This window comes from Ixodes scapularis, unplaced genomic scaffold (genome assembly GCF_016920785.2).
Source record: "Ixodes scapularis isolate PalLabHiFi unplaced genomic scaffold, ASM1692078v2 PGA_scaffold2__306_contigs__length_199485367, whole genome shotgun sequence".
NCBI classification, from domain to species: Eukaryota; Metazoa; Arthropoda; class Arachnida; order Ixodida; family Ixodidae; genus Ixodes; species Ixodes scapularis.
This window is the reverse complement of record NW_024609857.1, coordinates 160,798,390-160,826,384: the sequence shown is the minus strand read 5'-3', so window position 1 is coordinate 160,826,384 and position 27,995 is coordinate 160,798,390. Positions and strand designations below refer to the sequence as shown.

The following is a 27,995-nucleotide window of genomic DNA, read 5'->3' as shown; positions in this document are numbered from 1 at the left end:
CTTCGTCACGCCTTGCTCCTCTTCTGCACCAGCTGCGCGTGCATCTCTTTCAGGCATTTCTGGGGACAGAAATTCACATAAATGACAAAAGTTAAGATTGGAGGCCGTGGTGGTCTCCAATGTAATCCATCACAGACACAAGCGAAATTACGAGAAATGTTTTACGGGTGCAGACTGTATAAGATGTTTTCCCGTCAGTTCATACAATGATGGTCTGGGTCATTTTTTATATTTATGTAAAAAGTATGTTTGAAAGCCATGGATTTGGGAGGAGCATTCAACTAAACGTGAAAGCAGCTTTTTTTGTTGTTGTTGTTGTTCCGGAGATGTGAAGTTTTGAAGCGCGAGGCGTGAACATTGCAAAGGTTTCACGATTCATACATTGCACAGCCGTCAATTTCATACAGAAGCACGCGCAGAGTGATACATTTTTTTTTTTAATTTCTTTTATGAAATGCCTACAACACGTACATGAAAATTACAATAAAAAATATATGCCAGAAAGCTACGAAATATGTCAAGTGTTTGAAAAAGACATGACAAAAAATTTATCAACGAATTACAGAATATAAAACGACGCAAAATGCTGTAAACGACTTAATTTTCGCGAGGACCTTATTTTCGCGAATTTTGTGAATCGCCTACAATTCGCAAAAAAATAGGTCCCGCGAACTATTCCGGTCAAATGTAAACACATTGGAATCTATACTGAGATCCCCCCGCGTCGCAAAACTTAGAACCCGCGAAATAGTCCAAAACTTCTACTTTGACCTAAAACGCGAAATATTGAGCCCGCGAAAAATAAGTCGTTTACAGTATATAAAATTGCGAATCGTTCGATACATATTTCGAATATATTAAATTATGCTTTGGTGGTTATTGTAGTTTGATTATTAACGCAGAAATTCAGCTCCTTGCTCTGTGGCAAGATTGCACGTAAATATTAAAAAACAAAAAACTGCTCCATCTGTAATCTATTTTAATATTTTTGTTGTCTGTTTGCAGTGTCTTTAATTAATTTAGGAGGACCATTCTGAACCATCCTGTGGAGTTTAGTGTGCATGCGGAGGACGCCATAAGCCAAGTTCGAAATCCCGTGTCGCTGGCGCGTACCGGACTTTTCTTTCTTTTTTGTTACTTTCTCTCGTTCTGTACTGCAATAGAAGACAAGCGAAGATGTACTCCGTTTTCTGACGGTTTTCCCCTCTCTCTCGACCCATGAACCTACCCCCTTTTCGTGACGTGTGTACAGCCCTTACTTGTTCCTTGCCGTTTTTCGTGTCTATCACTGAAAGAAGGGCGTCTGCCCGAAACGTTGTGCATAGACCTTTTATGCATGTGCGCCGCCATCTCGAATTGACGTCACTTCCAGTATGGGCGAAAACATTGTTTTGCCTTTGCCACGCCATTAGAAGGCATTTAGGATATAAGCGTAACTGTCACACTTTGTCGCTTTGCCTCCCCTTTATTTTTTTACTATTAACAGGTTGAAACGTTGGATTATTTTTTCGTCGCCCATACCGGATACGCCTATTAGGTGGCTGGAGACGAGAGTACACAGAAAAGGTTTATTCCTTCCTGTCAAAGTCCTTTTTTAGTATAGCACCTGAAATATAGCGTTTGCGACTCCGTGCTTAAACAATTGAGAGTTTGGGTACTCACAAATATCTTGTCGGCAACTTTCTGTTCATTTGGATCGAGGTTTAACTTTTTCTGCAATGAAAAAAAAATACACGAATTAAAGAAATCGGTATATCAATTCCCTTTGTTCTGGGTATTTTCCACACACACACGCACAAAGTATACCGGGGAAGCCGGGGAGAGCAGCTATAACAAACAAGCGATTTTTCATGTGTAGAAATTTGTATGTATTTATATATATATATTTCAGTAGGCTTACTTAAAGTTGCACGGGAAGTGAATAAGTGTGTATAGACTCCTAATATTTCGATGCAAAAAAATTTACTTTTTTTTTTTTTTTTTTTAAAGAGACGTTTGACCAATCGGGTTGCGAAAATTAAAACTCTTTTACTCGGCGGTGAATGGCATTATCGACATAAATTACACGGGTAAGTGCCGCCGCAGAGTAGCGAGCATCTGCGGAGGTATAACGCGAATTTAAAAAGTTATGTACCGCAAAAAAAAAAAAAAAAAGATCTGGATTTTACTCTAACACCAGACAAAGTAACATATACTCTAAAAAAAAATAAAAGCATGTAAGTTCATTTTTTTGCAGAACACAGAAACAGCCAATCACGGCGAAAAATAGCTATACTCGTTTTCGCCTCAAGAAAAAAAAACAAGTTTCGCGCATGGTTCATACGCCGTGCGAAGTAGTTGGAATATTTGATTGTCGGAAAAAGAAGCGATGCCTTTTGCGTTTGAAACGTGTATAAGTCTTGATAAGATAACATATATTTAGTCTAAAGTGCAGCAACATATATCTAGGGTTCAGAGTTTTCATTTTAAAACGATAGAAAGCGATAAAGGTACGCCGAATTCATTTTCGGAAATTCGGTTTTAACCGAAAAAGGTCAGTTTTTAGGTTCGGAATTTTAGATTTAAACCGATAAAAACCGATAAAAGTACGTCGAATTCATTTTCTAAAATTCAGTTTTAACCGGAAAAGGTCACTTTAACCTTCCAGTCGTACCACAGAGCCGTGGCGAAAAAGTGGAACGACAGTGTCTATTGAAACGTGTCCGAATGTATGGGATACACGGGTGCCATCACGACGTTTTGGTTTAATGTGCGCATCAACGATCGGAACGTGAAGTCCGAAATGCCCCATAACTTCGCCATGTACGAGTGTGTATTCAAAATCGTTGTAAGGAAGATTGACTTGATGCAAGCTCTGCATGTTGTGTTGTGCTTCAAAACGTCGCACCATATCTCTTTTTGGCAGTCACAGTTGGTTGAGTGGCCAATTTTGGCTCAGGCAGCGTTTCATCTCCTCAGCATGCCAGTGTCCAGTGTTAGCGTTGAGAGAGCATTCTCGAAGCTCAGGGTTATATTAACAGGAAAGAAAGAGTGCGGATCAACGAGGAGAACCTGGGGAAGTACATATGTGTGTGTACTATAACAAGATCAAGTAATCCGGATGTGCAGAAGGTGAAGTTGCATGTTTTCTGGGCATAGGCTTCATATCTGACTTGTTTGTACTTCTGTGTTTTTTTCTTGACTCTTTTACAGTTGCACACATTTGCCAAATACAGTGTTCATTTATTTTTCAATGTATCTGTGCCGTTATTCTTTGAGTGATCACAAATATCAGAGGTATGCAAGAAAAATCTGATCCGGTGTCCTTTGGTGTTAATTTTATATTCACCGAAAAAAGCCGATAAACTTTTGTGGGCATAAATATGCGCCGAAAAAGAAATGAAAATTTAATTTTAAAATAAACACCGAAAAAAGTACGCCGAGTTTTGAAAAAATAGAAACCGAAAACGCGGAACCATGGTATATCTTAATTCTCTCCATAAAGAGGGAAATTATAGTAATACACCGCAAAAAGCCGGACTTCTTTTTTTTTTTTTTACTAGGATTTCGGAGGTGAAAGTGAGGATAGAAGGCCCAGCGGTTACGACGCCTTGCTAAGGCGTTGTAATCGGATTATGGCCGCGCCCAAGCGCACCTCCAGCGAGCAGGATGGCGGCACCCGGAGGCCGTGCTTGCAAACGTCAAAGCTCAAAATTTCACCGAATCTGCATTGAGCAGGTCAGTTTTACCGTGGAAAATTTCAAGGCGTAGTTCTCTTCCAGTAAAAAATTGGAAAAAAAAATGTGCCACGTTGAGGTTGAGCGCGTTCGCAGACGACGAGAAAGAGAGAGAGAGAGAGGGGAAGACTTGCGAAAGAGGAAATACTAGCGAGTTTTAGTAGACCGTGTTTTCTCCTCCGCTAAGCCCGTCCGCTACCCGGAACTCTACAGCCAAGGCCATCGACACGCAGGCACAGCGGCGGTTTCTTAGTAGCTGAGCTTTAGCGGAGGGGGAAGCACTGTCTACTAAAACTTCCTACTAACGTGGGACTGACAGTTAGAGGCCGAACAGTCATCGTTAGTTAGGGGAGGGGTTCTGGTGGATTAGCAGATGATAGAAGAGAAAACTTGTTCGCAAACGACCGAGTTAGTGAAGCTATTAGGGAGTTGTAGTAGATCGTTTTTCTGCTCTGCTACGGTATCCGTGAGGAAAACGCCGCAGCCACGTATGCTCACCGCTAGCCTTCTCTGCATAGTTCAAGCCCTTATGGCTGATTACGGAGCTATCCGTGTGCTTAGCGGGCTGCGGAAACGAGCTACAACTCCCTATTGTGCAGCCATCTCCGGATAGGCCACGGTGTGGGATAAACGCAGCGAGCAGACAACAGAGCAAGTGTCGTCTGCTCGCTGCGCCGATCGGGAGATGGCGCCACAAGAAAATAGCGTTGCTCTCTCTAGCGCAGACTTGTACACGTTACTGAAAAATAGTAAGGAATTACATTTACAATTACTCAAGGCTAAATTGTAATTTATTACAATTACAATTACCCTCCCATGTAAGTAACTGACCGTTACTTGAAAAAGTAATCCGTTACTTTTGTGGCGTTACTTTTAACATTATTGTTATCAAGTAAGAAACAAAGGGAAGAGGGTTATTCAAGTTCTTATTCTTGCCACCTGTTCCTTTTAATGACCTTGAGTATTTTGGGCAACAGCTGGCTCTTATATGTCTCGTCAGACATTTTGCATTATCTCTTACTCAATATGTCGACTGCTACGCTGAACACAATTTGAACTGAGGCACTGAATGGGAGTGTCATAATGTTCCTCACGAATGCTTCATGCTCTGCATTGAGCTTTTTCAGCGAAGCAAGGGTAGTACTATTTTCCTCGCAAATGTAGAGCAAAGCTTCGTCGTTGCAGCCGTTGCCTGCTATTTGAGAGATTTAGTAGATCCTTCCGATACCTCCCATACCCGCAATAACGGTACCCGATAGCGATATGAAGCATACGCAAAGACGGCGGCGAAGTATCGGATATCGTTATCGGAGTCATCGGACCGATCTACTAAAATTCTCCATTCTCTAAATCGCGAAGCTGTAGAAGTCATCAATAGCAAAACATAGTTGTAACAGTAAGACGTGATAATTAAATATTAAATAAGGTTTGGCTCGATATTCTTCTTCCTTTGGTTCTGAACAGTTCGAGCCTCACTTGAGACGTTGGTGAATAAAAAAAGTTTCCAGTATATAAATATAAGTTATAAAAGAAAAAGAAGGACACTCATAACAACAATTAACTAGAACGTCGGTTAAAACAGGGAAATGTAAACGCACGTTCGCCGTGTGTACCTGTCTTGGTGCCGTTCAAAAACGCACGGAGCACGAACCGACTGCAGTTTACTCCGGTGTTCTCCAGATAAACGTCTGTTGGACCACGGGCAGCAAAGGGTAGAGTACTAAGCAAGCCGCGCTATGGCCCCACTCACGAATTTCACCCTCTCCTCAAGCCCAGAATATCAAGTCTACGTCAGCCACCATTATGTTTTACTTGTGAAAATATCTGCTTGAGATAAGATGCGTCCTGCTAGGGCAAAACAGGAAGAAGAAGAAAGGAAGACTGTTACCATAATCTAAATGCTCGCAAAAAGCTGACTCACAAAAAGGGTAGGGTAGACGGAGCGTTGTCTCCTGTTGTGACTTTATGAAAATGGTCGTAGTCACTATATCCGAGAAGGACATTGTTAATTCTTTTCAGTGCACTTACCGCCTCGAGCTTCTCGAAGAGGCGCACAATCACTTGGTGTCCTCCTCTCCCCGTGTTCGATAGCAAAGAAAAGACAAAGGGACTAAAAAAAAAAAAGCGTAAATAACTTGCCCCCCCCCCCTTTTATTTTTTTATTTTCGTGAATTGTTCATTTGGATTTTTTTTACATTGATGTTAGGGTCTAAAAAAAGGATAGATTCAGGGGCTTGGTGTTGCAAAAAAAGGCTTTGAGGAACTGAAGAGTGCCAAGCCTCCCTTTACGCTAGTCGATTCGCGTGACAGTGTCACTGCGTTCGGCTTTACAAAAAAAAAAAAATCTTTATTTGGAATGGGGGTGGGGGGGGGGGGGGTTGGTTCTGACAAAAAAATGTAACGGATTACAAGGAATCCGTTACGTCAAAAATGTAAGGGAATTACTTTAAAATTACTCTAGAAAATATGTAATTATTTCGTTACAAAATTACTGATAAATGTAAGGGATTACAAGTAATTTCGTTACTTGTAACGGATTACGTACAAGTCTGCAGTCTAGCGTCGCTAACTCGGTCGCCGGCGAACACGCCCAACCCTGACTTTGGCTAGTGTTTTGATCTAATTTGTTGGTTTGTTTTTATAGGAAGAGAACTGCGTCTTGAAATTTTACACTGTAAAACTGACCCGCTCAGTGAACATGTATTCAGTGAAGGATTTCCATGTGCAGGCGCCGATTTACTACACTCGGTGAGAGGTTAAGAGCTCAGTGGAAGCTCCTCCCACCCGTTTCCACTTTAGCAAAGAGAACGCTTCACCAGCGTTCTCTCTGCTAAAGTGGAAAGGGTGGGAGGAGCTCCCCCCCCCCCCCCCCCTGTACTCTTAGCCTGTCATTAACCATAGAGGTTTTGATTGAAAGTTCTGTTATATGGGCCGTGTTCAAAATGAGTGATTCGAACAGAATCTAACAAAATTATTTTGATCTTGTAAACATAAGCGTCGTCATTTCTGCACTGCCCAATGTCAATAAAAAAGGGTGCGCAAATACTCACAAATATTGCCTGTTCTTGGTCGAACATGCAGTAAGCAGTCTAAAGAAAAGGACGAAACGTAATAAATAGAGTGCATCTGTATTTATTTTAAACTATTATGGACATAGCGTAAGAAAATTATATGGCAAACAAAAAAAAATCCTGTCGTACGAGACAGCATTTGCTTAATATAGTGGTGATCAGACGACCGCTTGAGAGGATACCACCTTTTATGAACATTGGAAACGTGTAGATTGCCGTTGCGATCGACGTATTTGTCTTTTTCGACCTTTTATACCACTGATAAGGAGCTCAATTTATATGAAAGGAACTCGACGTTCCAAGGCCTAGCCAAAATTATGTTCCTCTCTGCAGCTATCGTGGTCTCATTTCATAGCCTAAGCTATAGTGATCATTTATCTCAAAAACTGCAACAGGCCTTTTCCAAAATTTCATCAGGCAACACTGGCACCGCCTGGCGTTAGGGGCCGAAAATTGGCTCAGAAGGGCAGGAGGATGAATCACATGTTGGTCTTTTTAGACTAAGGCTAGGTGGCGCAAGCTACCGCCCGTTACAAATAGTACAGCCATTAATATCCATCCATTGGACATCGCTTCCTGGGCTACAGTGTTGGCGGTATCGCGTTACAAGTAACGGCATTACCGGTTACGCGTTACTTTTTCCGGTAACGTACGTAGTAAAGTACTCGTGACATATTCGAAACTGTAACGGTTAACGTACAAGATTTATTTCGAGTAACGTGTAACGTATTACATTACTCGTTACATACATAGAGTTATTATAATGTTGTGTACGCTAGAGGTTCAACTGGCGCTAGCGTCTGTGCGACTTCCGGGAGGCAAATATAAGCAGACAGCAACCAGTCTACTTTTGCGGTGCTCGTGTGCATTCCTATGGGAAAACGCGCGTGAAGCTTTTCTCTTCGACGCAAAATAACACATATAACCTTTGCTATTTGGATTGTACTGAATAGTATGTACCTTTATTAACATTGTAAATCTGTATTTGCTTTAGTTATATGATTTTTCTTTACCACTGAACGATGTTAAACTTCGCAATATTTCAGGCCCAAACCTCTGTTCCATGGCAGGTATGTAAAAACAAGCGACGATTTTAAGCAAAATAACGATCCAAAGGAATGTAGAGTGTGTTCCAGGTTCGCTAGCATTCTGGTGGCGCTTATATGTTGCTAATATGCCAGTCCTGGCACTATATGAAAATGACCCTGTCGTGCATCTCTGCGATCGGTTAAAAAAAACAACAAAAAACATTGGAACGTAAAAAAACAAAGTACGTCTGCTAGGTGTGTCTTTTTATTATTTCCAATGTCGGGCAGTTTTTATCGGGCACCTATTCTCTGGCAACTCCCTATTTGCAAAGATTTGGAGCGTGCGGGTGATGATTTGAACTCAGATCGAGCATCTTCGCACATATTCATGAGCAAAAAGAATAAAATCGCAAATCGGACTATATTACGTGGCTTTCAATTTGTTTTCATCCGCACAAGGAGTTACTTATCTAGTGTTACTGCGTAGTTCTTGCAGTCTTCCTTGGTTTTCCGCCCTTCGTTCGTTTGGCACGTATATTCCCTATGCTGGTAAGCTCCGACGCCGAGTTCGCGCTAACAGTGTCCGACAGTGCACATAAATACGAAGCGGTTTTAGCACTGTTTTTCATGCCACGAATTTCAACTAAAAACGCCGTAACTGACCATTTTTTTCGTCTGCGTGACTGAGAAATGTTCCAATGTGTCTAATACGTACAAATTATTCGTGATATTTGCTCTTATAACTGAGCGCAGAGAGAATATGCACTCGCGTTTTCCCATAGAAATATATTACCGGAAGTCAGTTTCCGACTGGTTGCTGTCTGCTTCAATTTGCAGCAGCGCACTAGCGCCAGTTGAACCTCTAGCGTACAGTCAGCACGGAATGAAACCCGAACGCCGGAACGCGTGGCCATCGACACAGGCTGCTCCACCTGGAGGGCCCCTGAGAACTAATGAAAATGCGCCGGGATGCGAGAGTGCGAGAGCTCGACCCTTGCGCGGTGCGTCTGGAACTTCCGCGTTTCGCCGGTGGCGCGCTGTAAGCGCCGTCACTTGGGGTGCTTTTGTGAGTCGCACTGTCGCCCGGTCGACACCGGGCGAGGAGCTGTGCAACAATTTCAGGGCTTCGCTTAAATTATTGTGGAGGTTGATGCCTCACACTTCTGAAGTGAACTACAGAAAACAGATTTTGCCTGGATTCCCTAGTTTTTAGTTTAAAAAAAATGAAAAAGATCCAGGTTTTTGCCACCTCTCAACTCGTACGTCGTCTTCCGGGTCAAGTGCGCAGTGACGGTGATGGGGTAGGCGCGAGGTTCCGGGAAAGTTCTCTCTTTAGAGCCATCAGTGAGCAGCGAGAACTCATCCGCTCGCGACCGCGTGACCACGTGCTGGTGGGCGCCGCGCGAACAATATGGTGAAAGGAGGAAAGTCTCATCCGGGTCCGGCCATACCCGTCCGGCCCTGTCCCCGTCCCCCTCCGGCTTTTGGCGGCTGTTCGCGGTAGCAGAGAGTAGGGAGCCTTCATGTGCGCTTTGCTAGGGTGGTGCCACCCTTTGTAATACCACTCGCCGACAAACCAGCAGCCATTTTGGTTCTCGGCGATGATCCGTTGAGCTTATAACCCTCCCGGGAACAAGCACCTTATCTCACAAGTGCGGAGCAGCGTCAGCAGCGTTGTGGAACCCACGGAGGGAGGATTAGCATTTTCCAACTCGGAGGGAGGACCGATGGACGCAAAGGCCAATTTCCGGCGCACGGGGAAACAATGAGAGGAACAAAATGGCGGTGAAAGAGGGTGTGGGAAAGGGAAACAGGCAGTTGGCATCACTCTACGCGAAGCGCACATGAAGGCACCCTTGCAGAGAGAGCTGACGGTTTTGTGGACGTCGGATAGATGGCGCCACTAAAACTGCATAATAAAAGTTTTGTCGATGATACCAGGTTTTTGACGCATTTATATATATGTTGGAACGACAAGATTTATAGAAAAGTTACCTTTTATCGAGCAGGTATTTGCACAACTTGCTATCTTTTTACAAGATTCCCCATTGACGTCATGCCGCGTGTTTCTCATGGCCGCCGCTCGCGGCTGCAGGTCGGGGAATATTCTAAGTTTTGCCTCGCTATTACGCGGCGGGATCGCAACATTTTGATGAAAGGAGGTGTGTTTTCTTTTATTTGTGACAAGGTGAACAATATCAAAAGCAGAAGATGCCAATTCTTTCAACGTTAAAGTCGTTGCACAGCTCCTTTAACCTGGCTGTAGCTCTTTGCGATAGGCCCTGCTCAGACAGGGTGTTGGATTTATTCCGCTCCGGACTTGATACGCCTGGCATTTCGGTGGCTACAAAAAGAGCGTCAGCGAGTAATTCCTCGCTTTTTATAAAGAAACGACTGATAACCTCACACAAAAACACGAGCATGCTTATAAAAACCAAGGCATCCGCGTCGGTCTGTTGCAGCATTTTTTTTTTTTCTCATAAAGACTATGCATGGTTCTGCCAATAAACGAATTTTATTGCGCCTCTATGACGCTTAACTATATTTCAGAAACCGCGCGTGGCACATTGTTCACCGGAGCCCCAGCGTGGTTCCGGTGAAACGTCATCGAGCACTACGTGTCTTCTGTGCACGAAATGTTTCAACTTTCATTTCGCCCTTGCGATACAGAAAGCGATAAATAATGACAGCGCTGAAGAGGTATCGCTGGGCATCCGATTCACAAAGCGAGTGACGGCACTTTGTGTGTCGGATGTGACGGCGCTTACAGCGCACCACCAGCGAAACGCGGAAGTCAGAGACGCGCCGCGCGAGGCTCGAGTTCATTTTAGTCGGACCCGCATTCTCGCACACCTGCGCAGTTTCATTAGTTCTCAGGCGCCCTCCAGGTGAAGCAGCCTGTGTTGATGGCCACGCGTTCCGGCGTTCGGGTTTCATTTCGTGCTGACTGTACATTATAATAACCCTATGGTTACATATTCTTGCCAAACTTAAAGAAAATAAAACAAAAATCTGTTTATATATGTTTTTGCTTTTTTGCGTTTTTCCTCGTGAGTATTTAGTTGGAACCGTAAAACTTATTAGGTAATTATGCTCAGTTTTTGAATGGACATATTGTTGCTTTTTTAATATGGCGCTGATGCATACCTGTAACGTCGAAGGGTAAAACGCGCTAATTCATTATTAAAAAGTAACGCAAAAGTAACTTGCGTTACTTTTTTATCGGTAACGGTAACGCGTTCTGTTTATTTTGAGGTAACGTAAGACGGTAACGCGTTCCTTTTATTGTAAGTAACGAGTAACGTCTTTCTTTACTTTTTGTTTGGTAACGCCTACAACACTGGCTGTAGTCAAGATTTCCGCAGTACCGTGATACTGGCTACTTTACCTGAACCAAGCGTTTGATCGAAATTGAGTTCACGCCGAGCGCTCACGGAGCGCTCGATCGTGTCCGATGAATGCTCACAGTCGGCGCCCAAAATATGGCGACCTCAGAGCAGCTGCCGGGTGGTGCGCACTATTGAAAATAATTAATTCGCATTCCTAATTTCATTGATTTACCAGTGAACGAGACATTTCTTCTTGGAAACCAGCACATATAGGATAAACCAGCTTGAGTATTTTGGCATAATGGCTCGATAACATTTTACGGCTCCTACAATCGTTATACCAAAGTCGGACGACTTCATTCGAGAGACAGCGTTTCGCAGCGTGGTAATAAAATTTTGGGTCTTTCCGAGAAGAATGTGTCGATTAGTGCAGCACCGGTACAGGGGGCTTCTATAAAACGACACCACCGTGTCGTTTAGAACAAAAGCATCACTGAAGCGCACGCGTGATGCCATTTTATAGGCGATCGATTAATTAGCACGAACTATCCCGCACCCCTCTATAATCGGTACAAGGAGATCAACGTACCTTGTCGAGGTAGTTTGCGTCGGAGCAGGCGAGCATCATGAACACAAGCGGGTTCGATGTGCCCTGCTGCGTCTTTTCCGCGCAGTCCATCAAGAAACCCTGAACCGCCTGCCGAAACACCGCCGCACATGAACCAAGGTAAAGGGGCGTGATGAGAATTACGGGGCTGTTTACTTGGTCGCGATGAAAGACATTGAATGCCCGTTTATACAGTTGGGAACCGCTCAAAAAGTAAGAAGTGTTTTACGGGAACTTCTAAACGAACCTTTCTATGAACAGTGTATTGAAAGATACACATAGAAAAACAGAAAAATCAGAATTATCTAATTTCTTTCTTTCTTTCATATCTACCTCAGTGACAGTGCCGCTGCACAGTAGAAGTTAGAAGTGAAAAAATTTGAACACAGCTCTTTTAGAAAGTTATATATGAAAGTTTGAAAAGTTAGTCACCCTTAATATAGCGTATTTGAACCCATGGCACTGCGTCGATTTGCAGCACAACATTACTTCCAAGCGCTACTATTGCTGGCGTGCGCGAACTACAGGGGGCGCTTTTCTAACTATCATCATCATCATTTCTTTGTGACTTAGCGAGTGGGAGATAGCAGACCACTGCGCTGATTCCTAGACTCGTTAGATGTTCGGGTAATGCGTAGATACATATTTCACGTGTTCTTGCTTTTTTTCTTTTTTTATTGAGCAATACTTGTGATATGACATTTTATCATTGCTCGAAGGCGTGGAACAAGTAGTTGTCATGCCAAGCATGCATTTTTAGCGTTTAAATGTCAAAGCTCCCGGATGGTGGTGTAGTGTTCGCTATGACAGTAGGGAAGCGCTAGAGAAGGAAATAATATCCAGCGTTTTACCGCAGCACAACACAAACCGCGGTAAACAGTTATTATTATCTCAACGAGGAAAAAGTGAGGAAGGAATGGCTATTCAAGTTGAAAATGAGCAAGTCAGACTCGAGAACCTCTCGCGTGTTTAGTAAACGCTTCAATGAAAGCGACTTCGTGAGCTCGATTGATTCCACTGCTTTTTGTGAGTGCTGGTCTCTTATTGGTTCCAAGCTGATATCCCTTTGCGTTTTGTTAACCAGTAAACAAATGTTTCCCCGACACAACTGGCTGGAAGAGGCGGTGGCTGGCTGCTGGAGTTTCTTCAACCAAGTGCCTGTTTAATTGCCCAGTAGACGAGAAGCGTGCGTAAACACCTCTGATATCGAGACCTGTAATATCTGATAAGTCCGTTCTACTTCGGCTTCTCAAAATACCCCTGTCAGACGGGCGTCGTGAAGGCCTTTGGAGTAAATGTCCTTTAACTCAAATGTTATTTAGGCGGTGTCACACGCGCAAGTCAAATGTCATTCGGGCTGAATGACATTTACGATCAACGGAGTTAAAATCTCCGTTAATTCCTCAACTGCCTACTCTCGTCGACAGCGATCACGGATGAATACGAAAATAATAAGAAATATATACTATTATTTATGAATTCATCGGTTAGAATAAAGTTTAAAACAATTTATGAAGGTTTCTGTTAGAGCGACTTTAGCGTCCTTTAATTATATATATATATATATATATATATATATATATATACCCCCTCGCGGGCAATCAATAATGTCCTCCTCTGTTCCTTCCTGTTCGTACTGGTCACTGCTCATCACTGTGCTCCCCGTTCTCCTTATTCCTTCGCTCTTGATCTTGTTTTTGTGTTCTTCGTTGTCCTTCGCTTGTGCGTTCCTTTTATAACTTAACTTTAATTTTGCAGGGTTCTTTAGTTTCGTAGGGTACGTTGTTCGACTAGTTGGTTCATCTTAGTAAAACATACAGCGCAAAAAAGTCAAGGACAAGAACTATACAGGACAGGCGCTAACTTTCAACTATACTTCATTTCACCTTATGTTTGAGCGCCGACGATGTTATGAGCCGGATCAAACAGCGCAAAAAGCGCAACGTCATGGCGTGCTCTCTGCGCTTGATAGGACTAGCCGGCGGAGGAGCACCCAGAGAGAGACGGCTAGTGCCATCAACTGCAGGGAGCACGCCATGGCGTTGTGCCTTTTTCGCTGTTTGATTGGCCCTTCGGCTCATAACATCGGCCGCGCTCGGACATAAGGCGAAACGAAGTATAGTTTTATTCAGGAAAAGCAAACATATATATACACACGACAGACAAAGCAGCACCACGTAAAACTTGATTAATTTTTGTACTCTATCATTAAAAAACTGAAATTCATTACTATGAAGTACAAAAAAAGTGTCGCTGACACACGGCGTCCCACTTTTTTTTTTTTTTTTTTTTATAAAGAAAGTTTTTAATAGCTTTCGAGCGACCGTCTTTCGGCTTCTCCCTACTCCGTTTCACATTGAGTCCAGTAACAGGCGACTCTACGAGCTGGTCGGACCAATCAGACAGCATCAGAAGCGCATCATCATGGTGTTCGTTTCATTTCCGTACGTGTCCTATCATGGCTGAACCAATCATAAACAGAAATAGCCAAGTGACTTGCGCTTTTTACGCTGCTTGATTGTTCCCCTTAGCTTGTAGCGTCGGCTGCATCTGGACTTAAGCTGACACGACGTATAGTATTCTTATCTGCTGAAGCCGCGGAACACAGCCACACATGTTGCAATGTATCGGCAAATGCGAGCCATATTTATTTTTTATTGATAATGCGTGCTCCTGTGCTCGGTCATTGACACATTGCCCCGTCTGGCCGACGTATACCTTTCCACAACTCAGTAGGATTTCGTAGACCACACCCACTGTGCAGTCCACGTAAGGGGTGACGTGTTTCTTATCACATAATGCTTTTGCCTTCTCATCAGAAATGCGGGAGCACAACCCAGCCAACTTCTTTGGGGCAGAAAACACAACGGGAACATCGTACTGGCTTGCAAATTTCTTCAGATTGTGGGCAACCTTGTGAATGTACAAAATAACTTCTTTTTTTTTTTTTTCTTTTGTTCTCTGCCTCGTTGGGACCTTTCTTTTCAACCCCTTCATTTTTTGTAAGGCGGTCTCCGCCACAGAAACCAAGACCGAACACGGGAAGCCAGCCAATTCCAGTCTAGAAGTCTGAAAATAAAAACTAGCATCCGTCTGATGGTCACGAAACTTCAGCAGTGCAGACTCCAGGCACGAAGTTGCAATAGCTCTCTGAACACTCTTCGAATGAGCTGAATCAAAAGGAAGTAACTCTCTCCGCGCGCGAGGTCGATACATCTAACACACACGTCGCTCGTTGATGGTGATGTTAATATCTAAAAATTGCAAATGATTGTTGTCAGAGAGCTCATGAGTAAAAAGTACACCTTTCCCATGCTGTTCAAAAGCTGACAGAATACTTTGTACTGTATCAAAGTTCGTCACAGAGGTGTTAGTTTTTAAAAGTACAAGAAAATCGTCCAGGTATCTAAAAACCTTAAGAACATTGTCGGCATCCAAAACAAACTCTGTCAGTTGTTGAATAATTGGCGCAGCGGCTACCAGATGGCGCGCATTTGAAAAGGGTCTATCGTGGTCACCACGGAAAGTCCATGGCTTCGTGGTCCAAGTTTGGGAAGTTTCCCGTGATTTTGGTGTACACGCTATATAAGAAATACGCTTCGAAGTAACCACACTTCGGCCATATTGTTGTTTAACATTATTGCCGCCAGTTATCTAAAGCTTTATTTGAAAAAGAAAGCACGCCGGGAAATCATTGGCACTCAAAGGAGTCTAAGCGTCAACGCAGTTCAAAGAGACACTCACATCATATTCGCTGGACTTGATGGGCCTGCTCATTGCCGTCAGACATGTGTGGACTTCCATTATTGCCTCGGCCACTGTAAAGCGGTTCGTGCGAGGACACCCTTATAAGCATTTCGTTAAATTATTTTTCTACAGCAGAATGGGACTTGGGAATAAGAGAATGTCCAAACTGGGTTGTACTCAATTTAATCAATAAAAAAGTACTTATTTATTTTTCTAAGATGAAAAAGTCTGATGTCCCCAGAGGACAAAAATAGCTTTAAAAGAATAATAAAAAAAAAAAAAATTTCTCCTAGAAAAAAAAAAGACAATTCCATGTTATTTTGTATCAATGCGGAAATGTTTTCCCCATTCAGAGGTCGGCATTTTAGGTCGCCCTCACTCACCCTCACCCTCACAGCCACACTTACCTAAGCCCCTCACTCACCCTCACCCTCACAGCTACACTCACCTTCAGCCCCTCACTCACCCCCACCCTCACAGTCACACTCACCTTCAGCCCTTCACTCACCCTCACTGAACCTCACGGCCCTCACGCACTCACCGCCCTCACGGCCCTCGCGCCCCTCACGGCCCTCACGGCCCTCACGGCCCTCACCGCCCTCACGGCCCTCACGCCCTTCACTCACTCATGGCCCTCACGGCCCTCACCGCCCTCACGGCCCTCACCGCCCTCACGGCCCTCACCGCCCTCACCGCCCTCACGGCCCTCACGGCCCTCACGGCCCTCACCGCCCTCACGGCCCTCATGCACTCATAGCCCTCACGCCACTCACCGCCCTCGCCGCCCTCACGGCCCTCGCCGCCCTCACGGCCCTCACCGCCCTCACGGCCCTCACGCCACTCACCGCCCTCACGCCACTCACCGCCCTCACGCCATTCACCGCCCTCACGCCCCTCACCGCCCTTGCGGCCCTCACACCCCTCACGCCCCTCACGCACTGATGGCCCTCACGCCACTCAGGCCAGCTTCAGATGGGGCGATTTCGCCCAGAAACTTTACGTCCCAACACCAGCAACACTGGCCGCCCGCGATCACACGCAGCAACGAATTGCTGCAATTTGCCATCGTCATCATAATTTTTTTTTCTTGCACTATTTAGACACGTACGCGTTATAAACGTGTTTTTATGCATTTAAATCTCGTTAAGAATACTAATGCACCTTTCTGAAACAGTTTATTTAAAGAAAAAACGATCGATTTCAAACCAGAACCAAGTCTTTCGGTGTCATCATCACCGGCACGAGGTATCACGTGAAAATTTTGCGTCCCTGATTGGATGCAGCCGCTTCAAACGCATTCGAATTGCTCCGAGTTGCATGGCCCTCACGGCCCTCACGGCCCTCACCACCCTCACGGCCCTCACCGCCCTCACGGCCCTCACAGCCCTCACCACCCTCACGGCCCTCACCACCCTCACGGCCCTCACGGCCCTCACGGCCCTCATGGCCCTCACGGCCCTCACCGCCCTCACCGCCCTCACCGCCCTCACGGCCCTCACGGCCCTCACGGCCCTCACCGCCCTCACAGCCCTCACGGCCCTCACTCACCCTCACACTCATGAATTTTCCTGGTTCAGAAACTCACTCACCCTCACCTCACCTGTGAAGATGAGGGTGAGTGAGGGTGAGTGAGGGCCCTCATGAGTGAGGTTTGCCGAGGTAAGTCCCCATTACAGAGAAAAGATATTTCGCTCGTTTATGTCCAACTGATAAAAACATCCTGCCCAACAAAACGAGAATACATTTATGACTACTGGAACGATAACGCCAGATACGCCAAATATGAGCGGACCACGGGCCCGCTTATATAAGTGAGGCCAATGAGACATAAATGAAACAACACAAGGCGAAGGAAAAAGAAACGCGAATGCTTCTTGAATTAAAACGAAAGAAACACACAAGAGGACGACACAGATGACACAGCTTTCGTCTTGCAACTACAGATTTACTGGGGCGGCTCGCCGCTCAGAGCTCGACTTGGGGAGGCGATGGGGAAAGGGGGGAGGGGGATGAGGGGAGGTGTAAGAAACACAGGGAGACCGTTGCGGGGGCGAACACAGCGGGCGGTCGAAAGACTGTATAGACGTTTGCAAACAGCTGAGCTTCGAGAGCTGGTCTGCCCCCGTGGATGAAAAACGCTTCGTTTGGGCGCCAGTCTGGAAACCGTGGGTACGCCTCAGCAATGCTTGACTATCAGACGATCTCCCCACACCAGCAGCAAGATGGTGGCACCCAGAGGCCATACTTGCAAACTTTTATAATTATGGGTCACAATTCATGAGAGCACCAGAGTCGTGGCTCATCTGAGTACTAAGCACTAGACAACTCAGCAAAACGGGTTTCTGGCGGTGTATATAGAATCACTGAATCAATCAATTGCTGGCGAAAACAAAAAAAAACATGCGGTGACTTCATCTTCCTAGTCTAGGTTGGATTTGCCTTCCCGTCACATAGCGGAGAGCAATAGTTTACTGATGATTTCGTCATTCCCATTTGGAGCTGAATCCTGTTGATTACTAATTTTTGTATTGTCGATCCCTCATAATTAGGGTGTCAGGAATCCTGAGACTGCCTCTAAAATCGACCGGAAAAATCGGCGCCTTCACGCAGAAATCTCAAATTTTTACCAGAGGTGCATTTAGTCATCCAAAACTTCATTGGACTACCTCGGTGCAAACGCTAAATTGAGAATTTCAACTGAACAACAACAAACATGTTTCCCAAGAATATTATAGATGACTGTCACAGATTATCGATAAGCCGTAAATAAACCTTCGGGCGCGTATTGAATCCTATGGGCCACATTTACGAAACTGACAATTTCTGCTTTTCTTAGCTAAATATGATAATTAATGTTCCTAAGGACTGTAACTGCCTCGTAGAACGCACTCTATTATACTTTTTGATTTCTTTGAAAACAATCTATTCCGCGTAATGTCCCAGAAAGTTGGCCATAGGTGCATTTTACTTTGTGACTTTACTTCCTTCTTGTGCAATGAGAACAATAACTTGTCAAAAATAAAAGCGAGCAGATTTATGTAAAACTTAAAATAAAAATTCAATGAGGCGAGCTTGCGCCTACAGACGAAAGAGGTACCAGCATCTTGTGTCGGCAACAGAAGAACGACTGACCCGAAGCAGCCAGTTACCGCTGCACTTATATTTACACGGGGTCAGTCCAAGAATGTTCCAACCCAGAACACACGATGACAGCTGAGAATGAGCTGCAACTTTCGAAAAGAGTACAGAACCCCCGTTAATCTGCGTGGCAGCCACGCGCGTTGCCAACTACGTCACGCCAGTCCAGCACACGACAGGTGCCATCTCCCTGATGGACGCAGCGAGCAGGCGATCGCTCTCAGTCGAAAGCCGACCGAAAGCAAACGACCTAGCTACTGCCGAGTCTGGTTGGTTATAACGAAATAGCGGCATTAGCCAAGTGATCACGATTTACCCTTTCCTTTTAGAGCGCAGCTCTTAGGCGTCCGTTTCCAGCTTGAGCGGCGTCGCCGTCGGCGTAACCGCGCGGTGCATTGTGGTTCAATTGCCCGCTAAATCTAGCGGGAAAATTTCCCCCTAAATCTAACCTAAAAATTTCCCCGCTAAATTTAGCGGAAAAATTTCCCCGCTAAATCTAGCGAAAAACTTTCCCCGCTATATCTAGCGGAACAATTTCCCCGCTAAATCTAGCGGAAAAATTTCCCCACTAAATTTAGCGATCTAGCGGAACAATTTCCCCGCTAAATTTAGCGGAAAAATTTCCCCGCTAAATCTACCGGAAAAGTTACCCCGCTAAATCTAGCGGAAAAATTTCACCGCTACATTTAGCGGAAAATTTTCTCCGCTAAATCTAGCGGAAAAATTTATCTGGGGGTCAGTTGACCCCCCCCCCCCCCCCCCCCCCCCCCCTTTGAGCGTTTTGAAGACGTTAGACTATATTTGTTTTCACCTCAAGAACCGAAGTAAAACAAGTCCAGATCCTTGCGGAACATTAATAATTTACCCCTTCATGTAAATAATTAAGACATATGTAGGTGAATTTTAAATAAAATATACATGTGATATTTTCAAGACGTACACGTTCCAAACGCTAAAAGCATCTTTTTTTTCCTTAGGGAACCAAATCTCGTAAGAATACTTCGCGCCGCGCAGGAACAAAGCGCAAAACTTGCTTTTTCCTTGAGGTGGAAAGAGGTATAGTTCCATTTTTCAATTCAGCAACTTGATATCTTTATCCATGCATATAATTTTATTCTTTGGGTGACAGAAAAAGGTCTTCAATTCGTGCTTGTCTGTTTTTAACGCATTACATATAGTGAATTTCTCTAGGTGTAGTACGGTTTTGTACGCTTTATAAATTAGATTAAAGGGACATTTAAAGGAAAACAATGATGCGGTATTATACGCATAAATAAGAAATTCCGCAGGTGTTAACCATATTTACCATGTCTCTCAAACATACGGCGTGTTCTTTTAAGCTTCACATACTTAAAAAAAAAAAAAAGCCACACAAATGTTGTCTGTGCAAGTGAGTTATACGGCCAGGGGGACATCATATCTGGGGCTACTCGCCACGATAAATAGGTTAAATAACTCAAATGTGTCGATCAACTTTTTTTTTTAATGATTAAAAATTAACATGTGGTTCCACCTGCAAACATGCTGAGCGTCAGCGAATACTACTCAATCAGTAATTTTTAGAAATATGTGGAGAGCTCCGTGGTGCGCTACAGTTACCACTCGGCCCGGCAACAGGCGAAAAACTGTTGGCGCGAAAACACGCCTGCGCGGCTTTTTCGTTGACCGCCAGCTTTGCTGCGCCTGTTGCCCTGAGCGGTAACTTCAGGGCTCTACCTTGCTCTCCACGCGCTTCGTGTGTTTCTCAAATTTACTGATTTCGTGGTTTTAGTCTTTTTTTCTTTTTTAATTAGAACCACGCATATATTAGGCGCGCGGCCGGCAATCGGGTACGCTCGCGCCCGCCTCTCTCGCGTCAAAAAGCGAGAAAACAGGGGCGTTCCTTCTATAATAATCTCTAGTTGCACAAAGTATGAACTTGGCCTACGTGCTCAACTATGAGAAAGAAAAAAAAAAGGGAAGCAACTGGGATTTTCAGAGAATCGTTTTTGCAATTGGTACGCTGAAACCATGGCTCACTAGCTTCGTGAGATCGCTAGCAAATTTGTTATTTTCTTATCAGAAGCTGGCAGTTACGCTGGCGAAGAAAGGCCGAAGAGTCACGCATTACATTCTTTGAAAAATTACCCAAGCGCCACGGAGAATGCTTGGAGTGCGGGTACAGACGCCCCACACTCTCGTGTTACCTGAAGGAACCTGACATTTGTTTTAGATTTTCTTTAGTACAGTTACTGTTACACACGCCAGGACGTCCAACTACTCTTGTAACATGCATATGCTCCTTGGTGATTGATTAGTTTAGCAAAATATCTATAGAGCATTCCAGAGAAGCGCTTCTGGCCAGTGGCATTTTCAGTAAAGTGGAGATTTGGGCCAGTTGGTTCATTGCAAGCAAAAAAGCGCCGAAAAAATATACAGGGACACAGACGAAGGGAAACAGGACAAGGCGCACTTCCAACAAACATGGTCCCCAAAAAACGACAGCTCGAGGTCCAAGAATTGCAGTTTGCTTTCTTTTTGTAACTCATGCGTGAATGTCAACCCGGAGCAACACTATTTAAACACGTCTAGCAACTGAGAGACTTCACTGCAAGGGGCCCCGCCGTCATATCATATTCTTTACTGCTAAAACACATAAGCCTGAAGTTCCCTTTAGGGCCATTGTTACAGAAAGGAGGCGCTTGGCAGCTTCACATGGGTAATTTCCTGCGCAAACATTTGTGCGCGCTTGAGTTGCATGATCCGTTCATAGTGCGAAATTCAGAATGTGTCATTGAATTTTTGAGGCAAGGGGGCCAGTGCATGCGCAGTGGGTTTTCCATCGACGTCGAGGATTTATTTTACTCGATTCCTCATGAACCCCTATTCTCGGCGGTGAGACAATGCATAGACCAGAACGGAGTTGTCGCTTTCCAGAATTCTTCGGGCATCAGTGTTGATAGCTTTCTTGAGCTCCTGGTTTTTTACTTAAAACATACGTTTGCGTCATTCGAGGGGGGTCTTTATGTGCAAAGGAAAGGCGTTTGCATCGGGTCCAGTGTTGCACCTGTTTTGTGTGACATTTTTCTAGGCAGCTGTGGAAAAAACATCGCTTTGAGCATTTCGAACGATGACAATGTGAAGATCTTCAGATACGTCGACGATTTCCTCATCCTTAGCCGCTCGGCGGTGCACCCTTGCAGTGAAGTCTCTCAGTTGCTAGACGTGTTTAAATTGTGTTGCTCCGGGTTGACATTCACGCATGAGTTACAAAAAGAAAGCAAACTGCAATTCTTGGACCTCGAGCTGTCGTTTTTTGGGGACCATGTTTGTTGGAAGTGCGCCTTGTCCTGTTTCCCTTCGTCTGTGTCCCTGTATATTTTTTCGGCGCTTTTTTGCTTGCCATTTTCAGCATTCGTGCGTGTAGCGCGTGCTATGCTCGCCTTCCAAAGCGGCGAACATGCGCCTGCTGGGCTGTGACCTAGCACGCCTAGACTGTGATTCTTGTAAACAATAAAATATATAAAATAGAATGAACCGGCTGGTTACTGTTCTTCAAGATCGTGCTGAAATGACGCTTAAAATAACTCCGCACCCACCCAGTCAAACCTCAAGCTGTAATGAAAGACATAAAATACTCAAATACACTATTCATATTCCAATAAAGAATATTTGCTTGAAGATACAATAGTGCATGAAATATAAAAAATTTATGATTATATTTTTAATTCAGAATAAGTAAACAAAAATTACAAAAAAACGCTTGTATATATATATTTTTTTACCGTTGGAGTAGAATGCAATGCGCTGAAACGCTCATTCGCGAGCGCACGTGTGAAAATAATAATAATAATAATAATAATAAGTTTTATTCACACAACACTTGCGGTACATCAAATGACGGGTTCGTCAAAGCCTATAGTGGCTTGTATGACTGAGCCCAGCAAGTCAGCCTCTCCCCCAAGTAATCTATACATGATTTTATTTTTAAGTTTTCGTTTTGCACAGTTGTACATTTTCATGCCTTCCCTCAACGACATTAATATTTTCATGGTTTTAAAAAGCTTTTCAGCCCTATATGACATTCCTCCTTTCTCCGTAATAGAATAAAATAAAGATGTTTTCCCCTCCTCTTCGAGAGAGAACATTGCGCGCCAACCACCTGACAAACCAGGCACCGGCCCTTTCGTGTATTAATGGAGCTCAACAACTCTTCCACAACAAACCTCTCTAATACCGGACACGAATAGCAATATGTCGAAAGTCATGTTTAAACTCAGACTTGAACTTTGTGTAAACATTTCACTTCTCGTCTTCAACAGATCGGCCGCGTGAGTAAAACTCCAAAAGTAGCCCGAGCTAGATTCGATGTCCAAAACAAACAATGTTTATAAAAAAAAAAAAAAAAAAAACATTATAAAGGCGTTTGTGTACAACAAATGTGACTGCACCAAATGTCGAAAATGAGGCTAGAATGTGCACTATTTTTCTCAATATTATTAGCGCTCCTTTTTTACGGATGTCATAGTGGTCACAGCCGGCTTGTGTCTGCGCTTTCCGCTCTTGAAGTTGTTCCAGCTGCAGAAGGATACTCAACTCGCAGCACTCGGCTATAAGAACCGTGCGGATCTAATAGCGAGTTCGTTCCACACGCACTGGCACCGTTCGAGCTCTCTCCCAGAATGCATCGCACTCGCAGAGTGTTGCACGGAAAACTGGACTCGAGCGAACTCGCCGAATGCACCGAGTGTAGAAGACTGATGCTGCCGCCATCTATGATGTAGAAAAGGTACCGACTTCAAACCAAAACTAGAGCCTTTCTGTTCGGAGTGATGCGTGGGAATGTGAGAATGCAGTCGCTACCAACGTTTATCTACAAACGTTGGTCGCTGCAACCTGTAGTTTATAGTTGCGATGACTTCAAGCAGCTGGGCTGCCATAGAGATAATTACAGACGGCGTAAATTTCCGCAACCAGCTGTCTACAAAGCAGCTGGTTGCGATCTTTCAATTCTTATAACCGTTTACACTGAAGGAAACTGATGATGCTGTCCGAGCAGAAGCTTGATCCGTTTGAGCATGGTATATTATGCGTGAACTACTAAAAGGGCACGGCTTAAAACTAGTCTGTTGGAATATCCAGCAAAACGGGGACTTTCGATTTGGATCGTCATTATAGGTGGATTAGATATTAGCCTCGGTGAGGGCGTCGAGAACGAGAGCTTTCTTGAACAAAATACGACGGGGCAAGTTCGCTGACGTAGGTAAATGTTAAACATGATGGTGTTGCCCAATCCGCGGGTAAAGTCTCCATCTTTAGCTTTCTCTGATGCTTATTGGGCAGTCAGAGGTTTCTGCTCGGGGAGTTTTGTCGACAAATGTAAAATTTTTCACCCGCACACGGATGGTGATAGACATCTCGGGGGCCGCTGTTGTGTTTGTTTTGAGCATTTCTTTACACACTGGTATATTTTAGCGTTTGTACGGCAACAGAGCGATTTAAAACCTGCAAATAAATCACGGGTTGTCAATTGCTTCCTTCGTGAAATAGCAGACGCTCACAATTCAAGCTCGCGTTTGATTTCGTTGCCCGCGGGACGCGATTTCTATCAGAAAATCTTCTTTTTTTTTTCTTTTTTTTTTTTCCGTTCGGTTCCACGACACATTGTAGCAGACGAACCCTCGTCGTCTGCTCCCGCTCCTCGCCGGCCCCACCGGAGCGAGGCATGGCGGGATTGCATTTTGGCGCACTCCCGATTTTCTCGGTGCAGCGAGTGCATGCACGCGTGGGGTGTCAGCGCTGAAACGAACTCGGAGAGTGCAACCACTCGTGGAGTGCCGGGCGAAACGAACCCGTTCCAAGCTGCGAGTGGGCACGCGTGGGCACGAGTGCCGTGAAACGAACTCGCTATGAGTCTATAATTCAAGCCCCGACCAGGGCGCCCCTAGCGGCAAACGGGTCCGTTGCATCGGGCATCTTCTGCCAGTCGCTGCGTTGGTTGTACGTTGTAGTGGGTTAGCGCTGTAATTTGTGAGATGGCTATTCCGCACCAAGAAAGCCGCAACATTGCTGCGTGGTCGGCAAGATCGCGCACGGCACGAAATACTACATCGTCCCTTCGAAGCCGTACGAGGCGGAGTACTGCGCGACCTGGGTACGACTTGTGCGTCCATACAGGTTAGTGGTGTTTCTTAACTTCCAGTTCGCGCTTTGTTTAAGCTGCTGACGAACAATACAATTAACTTTTTTCTCTTCTAGCGACGATGGAACAGCATCGACACCGACAGCAAACTCTAAAGTATGCAGCAAATACTTCACCGGAATCGAGAAGCGGAATGCGGTCGCCCTCCTAAGCCTACCGTTGGATGTTTCCATCAGCCTACAGGAAGATACTGGGAATCGCGGAACGGCGCGAAAAAAAATCGCCCAGTTATTGTCAAGCTGATTCAGAAATAAATGTACGTAATTACCGCGGTCCACTCAACGCCAACAAAATGTTTTTGCGGGCGCGCTTAATTTTGTTTGCAGAGTACGGCGCTCCGTGACATCCACTTGTCCGTCGAAACGGACCTCCTTCACGTCGCACACGCGGCCAGATTCATGAAACAGTTTTCTCTTCGTCATATTGGCACCACGGAAGAAGCTTTCTGGATTCGTAACCGCCTTAAACCCCGTCGTAATCACTCCGGGAACACTGTCCGCTCTGCTGCTAATCGCCACTGCTTCCCCCCGATGATTCTGCACCGGCTACCGAAGAAGCTTTCCGGATTCTTAGTCGCCCACTGTCCTCTGTGCTGTTCGTTGCTATTACTTCGCGATGATTCTGAGCCGGCGGCACCGGCTTCCGAAGGAACTTTCCGAACATGTAACTGCCTTAAATTCCGTCGTAATCACGACGGGGACACTGTCCGCCGTGCTGTTGGTCGCCATTGCTGCCCGATGGTCCTGCGGCGGCTACCGCCAGGTCGCGGTGAACAATAGGTGACCGCCGCGACACGGCCGGCTTGCGTGCTGCGAGCATAAGTAAGAATGTTTCACGTGACACTATTTCTCTCGGCACAGAGCTCGCGCAAAAGCACCTTGATGTAGCTGGCCTCCATTGCTGCCGGGGAGCGGATATTTTTTTGTTTTCTCTCGAGGTTTTCCGGCACTATTCCTACAACCTACCGCGGATCACAGACTACTACCCATTGCAAGGTAACTTTTAACCTTGAAGCTTTGAAAAAATAATCTGGATCGCTGGCGCCCGGCAAGCCACTTCGCGGCTGCCCGTGTCGCTCGTCCGCCTGCCCGCCGGTGACGTACACGGGCAGAGAAAAATAGGGATTTTTCATTGTTGCCAGAAAAGAGTCGCCTCCTGAAACCCTCGCGGCAAGGTGGCCAGATGCGGCCGAGCGAATAAGCAAATAGTCGTCCCCAACCAAGCCAACAAAAAGCGGCGTGACCTTCGTAAAGAAGCCCAAAATAAGCGGAAGTTCAATAAATGTATATATTCTTAAAAACAATTTATTAATAATAAAATGAGAAAGGGAACTGGCTCAGAAGGCGAAATTGCTCAAATACGAAGTCAGCGTGCCATGCCAGCTTGAGCTCCAGTTCTGGTCTCGTTCTTGGAGGCAACGACCTGGTAAAGCCCGTGGTAGTCAAACGTGCACTGGAAAGTGGCCGAGAGTTAATCACGTGTTTTCCTGTTGCCATCTGCTGAACGAGGTCGGCATGCTGAGCGCGGATCTCGCACTTGCACGCTGCTTTTTTATCGTCTCCGGTGCCAGTTTACAATATCTATTGCCATACTTCGACCACTTCGAAGCCATTTTGCGCAAAATACAATGGCAACTAGACACGACGACCGCGACTGCCGACTGGCAAGATGGGCAAGGCGACAAAAGATTTGTGAAGGGATAGTAATTGTTATGCACTTTGTGACGGACGGTAGCTTGCGCCACCTAACCGCGGCGCCAAACGGTCATTCTGTTTTTCGCGTTTTTGACAACAACCGCGCTGTCAATGAGCATGACGACCAATAAAATAACAATATTTGCGGGAAAAGCGCGAATAAGCCCAAAAAGCGACAAGCGACTGGAAAAATCTACCAGCGACTCGGTGAAAAAAGAAGCCCAAATCCGCTTATAATAAGCGGAACTGGCCACCCTGCCTCGCGGCCGCCGTAACTTGAAAAGTCAACAACTTCACGGAAAATGTTTATTTTTATTAAAATATTTGGGCTATCAGTTGAGAAAGTGTTATTAGTGCGGTCTGTCAATTTCCAGCCAAATCGAAGACTATGAAAAAATCGGCGGAGTTCTTCTTTAACAAATGGTTTTCGTTTTTTTTTTTTCTTTTTTTTTTTTTCGTCGGTCATTTTTCTTGCAGTATAGCTTTTGTCTATCAAAATAATATGATGTTAAAAAAAATAATTGTATGAAATAATGTTGCAGCGACGAAACCGAAATGGCGGGAGAGTGCAAAAGTTCAGGCGGTGGCTAAGCGCAAACTAAGTTTGCATTTTAGAAGCTATCCAGGCGCACAGATGCTGCGAATACAGATAGCGCACTTGTCGCCTGTTCCAATTTTTGCTAGTTGCAACTGCATAGGCAAGGGAAGCTCATCTCACGTGGTATAGGAATGGCAGGACACTCCATGGCTTGACCCGGTCTCCAGGCTAAGACAAGCAGGAGGCTCGACACGGCGACGGAAACCTTCCCACTCATGACTCCGAGTCTCAAACTTCTCCAACGTATACACGAGGCGTCCGGTAACTCTATCATACCACCGTGTTCCGATTATACTGAAAAGCTCCCGTTCGCGAGCCTCTTTTTACGTTATATTTTTATTCGCTAGAATCGTGGTCATTAATTATATTTTCGATCGTAATGCGCAGCCACGGCTGAGTCTACGAAATTACTTATACGGTAGCAGAGCCAACAGCCGCTTTCGAATGCGAGCTAGCGAGCGATCTGCTATATTTTTTTTTGTTTACGGTGAACTGCGGACGATGCTACGAAACCATCTAAGCCCGTCCAATAGCGTGTGACGTGTCACGTGATCATCGGGTCGGTGAAGAGCGACGCGCGAAGGGAGGAGTCACGTGACACGAATACGGCGTTTGATTGGCTGGAATGGCTCGTAGCGTTTGCAGGCGGTCCGTAGCAAGGAGAAACGGAGTGCTGGGACAGGGTCGGCTATAGGGATGGTGCAAGGGCGAATGGAAGCTAAACCGCCGCTGTGGACTGTATGAGTTGGATCTGGCCGCATCGAGAAATTTCTTACCTTGAACTTATGAAACCTTAAGTAGGGAAAGGAATGTGCACGTTCTGCGAATTACCGTTAGGAGGAGATTACGAAGTTTTAGTAGATTGTTCCGATACCCCCGAACGCGA

The 27,995-nt window shown here is 45.1% G+C and overlaps 1 protein-coding gene across 1 annotated transcript; it reads right to left on the bottom strand.

Moving 5' to 3' along the window:
* Positions 1-5: 5 nt before the first annotated feature.
* On the bottom strand, positions 6-27,326 carry LOC121045541. Its single transcript, XM_040498446.2, has 6 exons — positions 27,230-27,326; positions 15,496-15,569; positions 11,734-11,841; positions 6,767-6,805; positions 1,663-1,713; positions 6-59 (listed from the first exon to the last, which is right to left on the bottom strand). The coding sequence occupies exons 1-6, from the start codon at positions 27,324-27,326 to the stop codon at positions 6-8; spliced, it is 423 nt and encodes a 140-aa protein (XP_040354380.2).
* Between the last annotated feature and the right edge of the window lie 669 nt (positions 27,327-27,995).

Coding starts and splice junctions, on each gene's coding strand:
- LOC121045541 (XM_040498446.2), bottom strand. CDS start 27,326: ATGAGTGGGAAGGTTTCCGTCGCCGTGTCGAGCCTCCTGCTTGTCTTA. Junction 11,842..15,495: donor TCAAGTCCAGCGAATATGAT/GTGAGTGTCTCT, acceptor GTGTTTCGGCAG/GCGGTTCAGGGTTTCTTGAT. Junction 6,806..11,733: donor ACGCAAACTACCTCGACAAG/GTACGTTGATCT, acceptor CCTTTTCTTTAG/ACTGCTTACTGCATGTTCGA.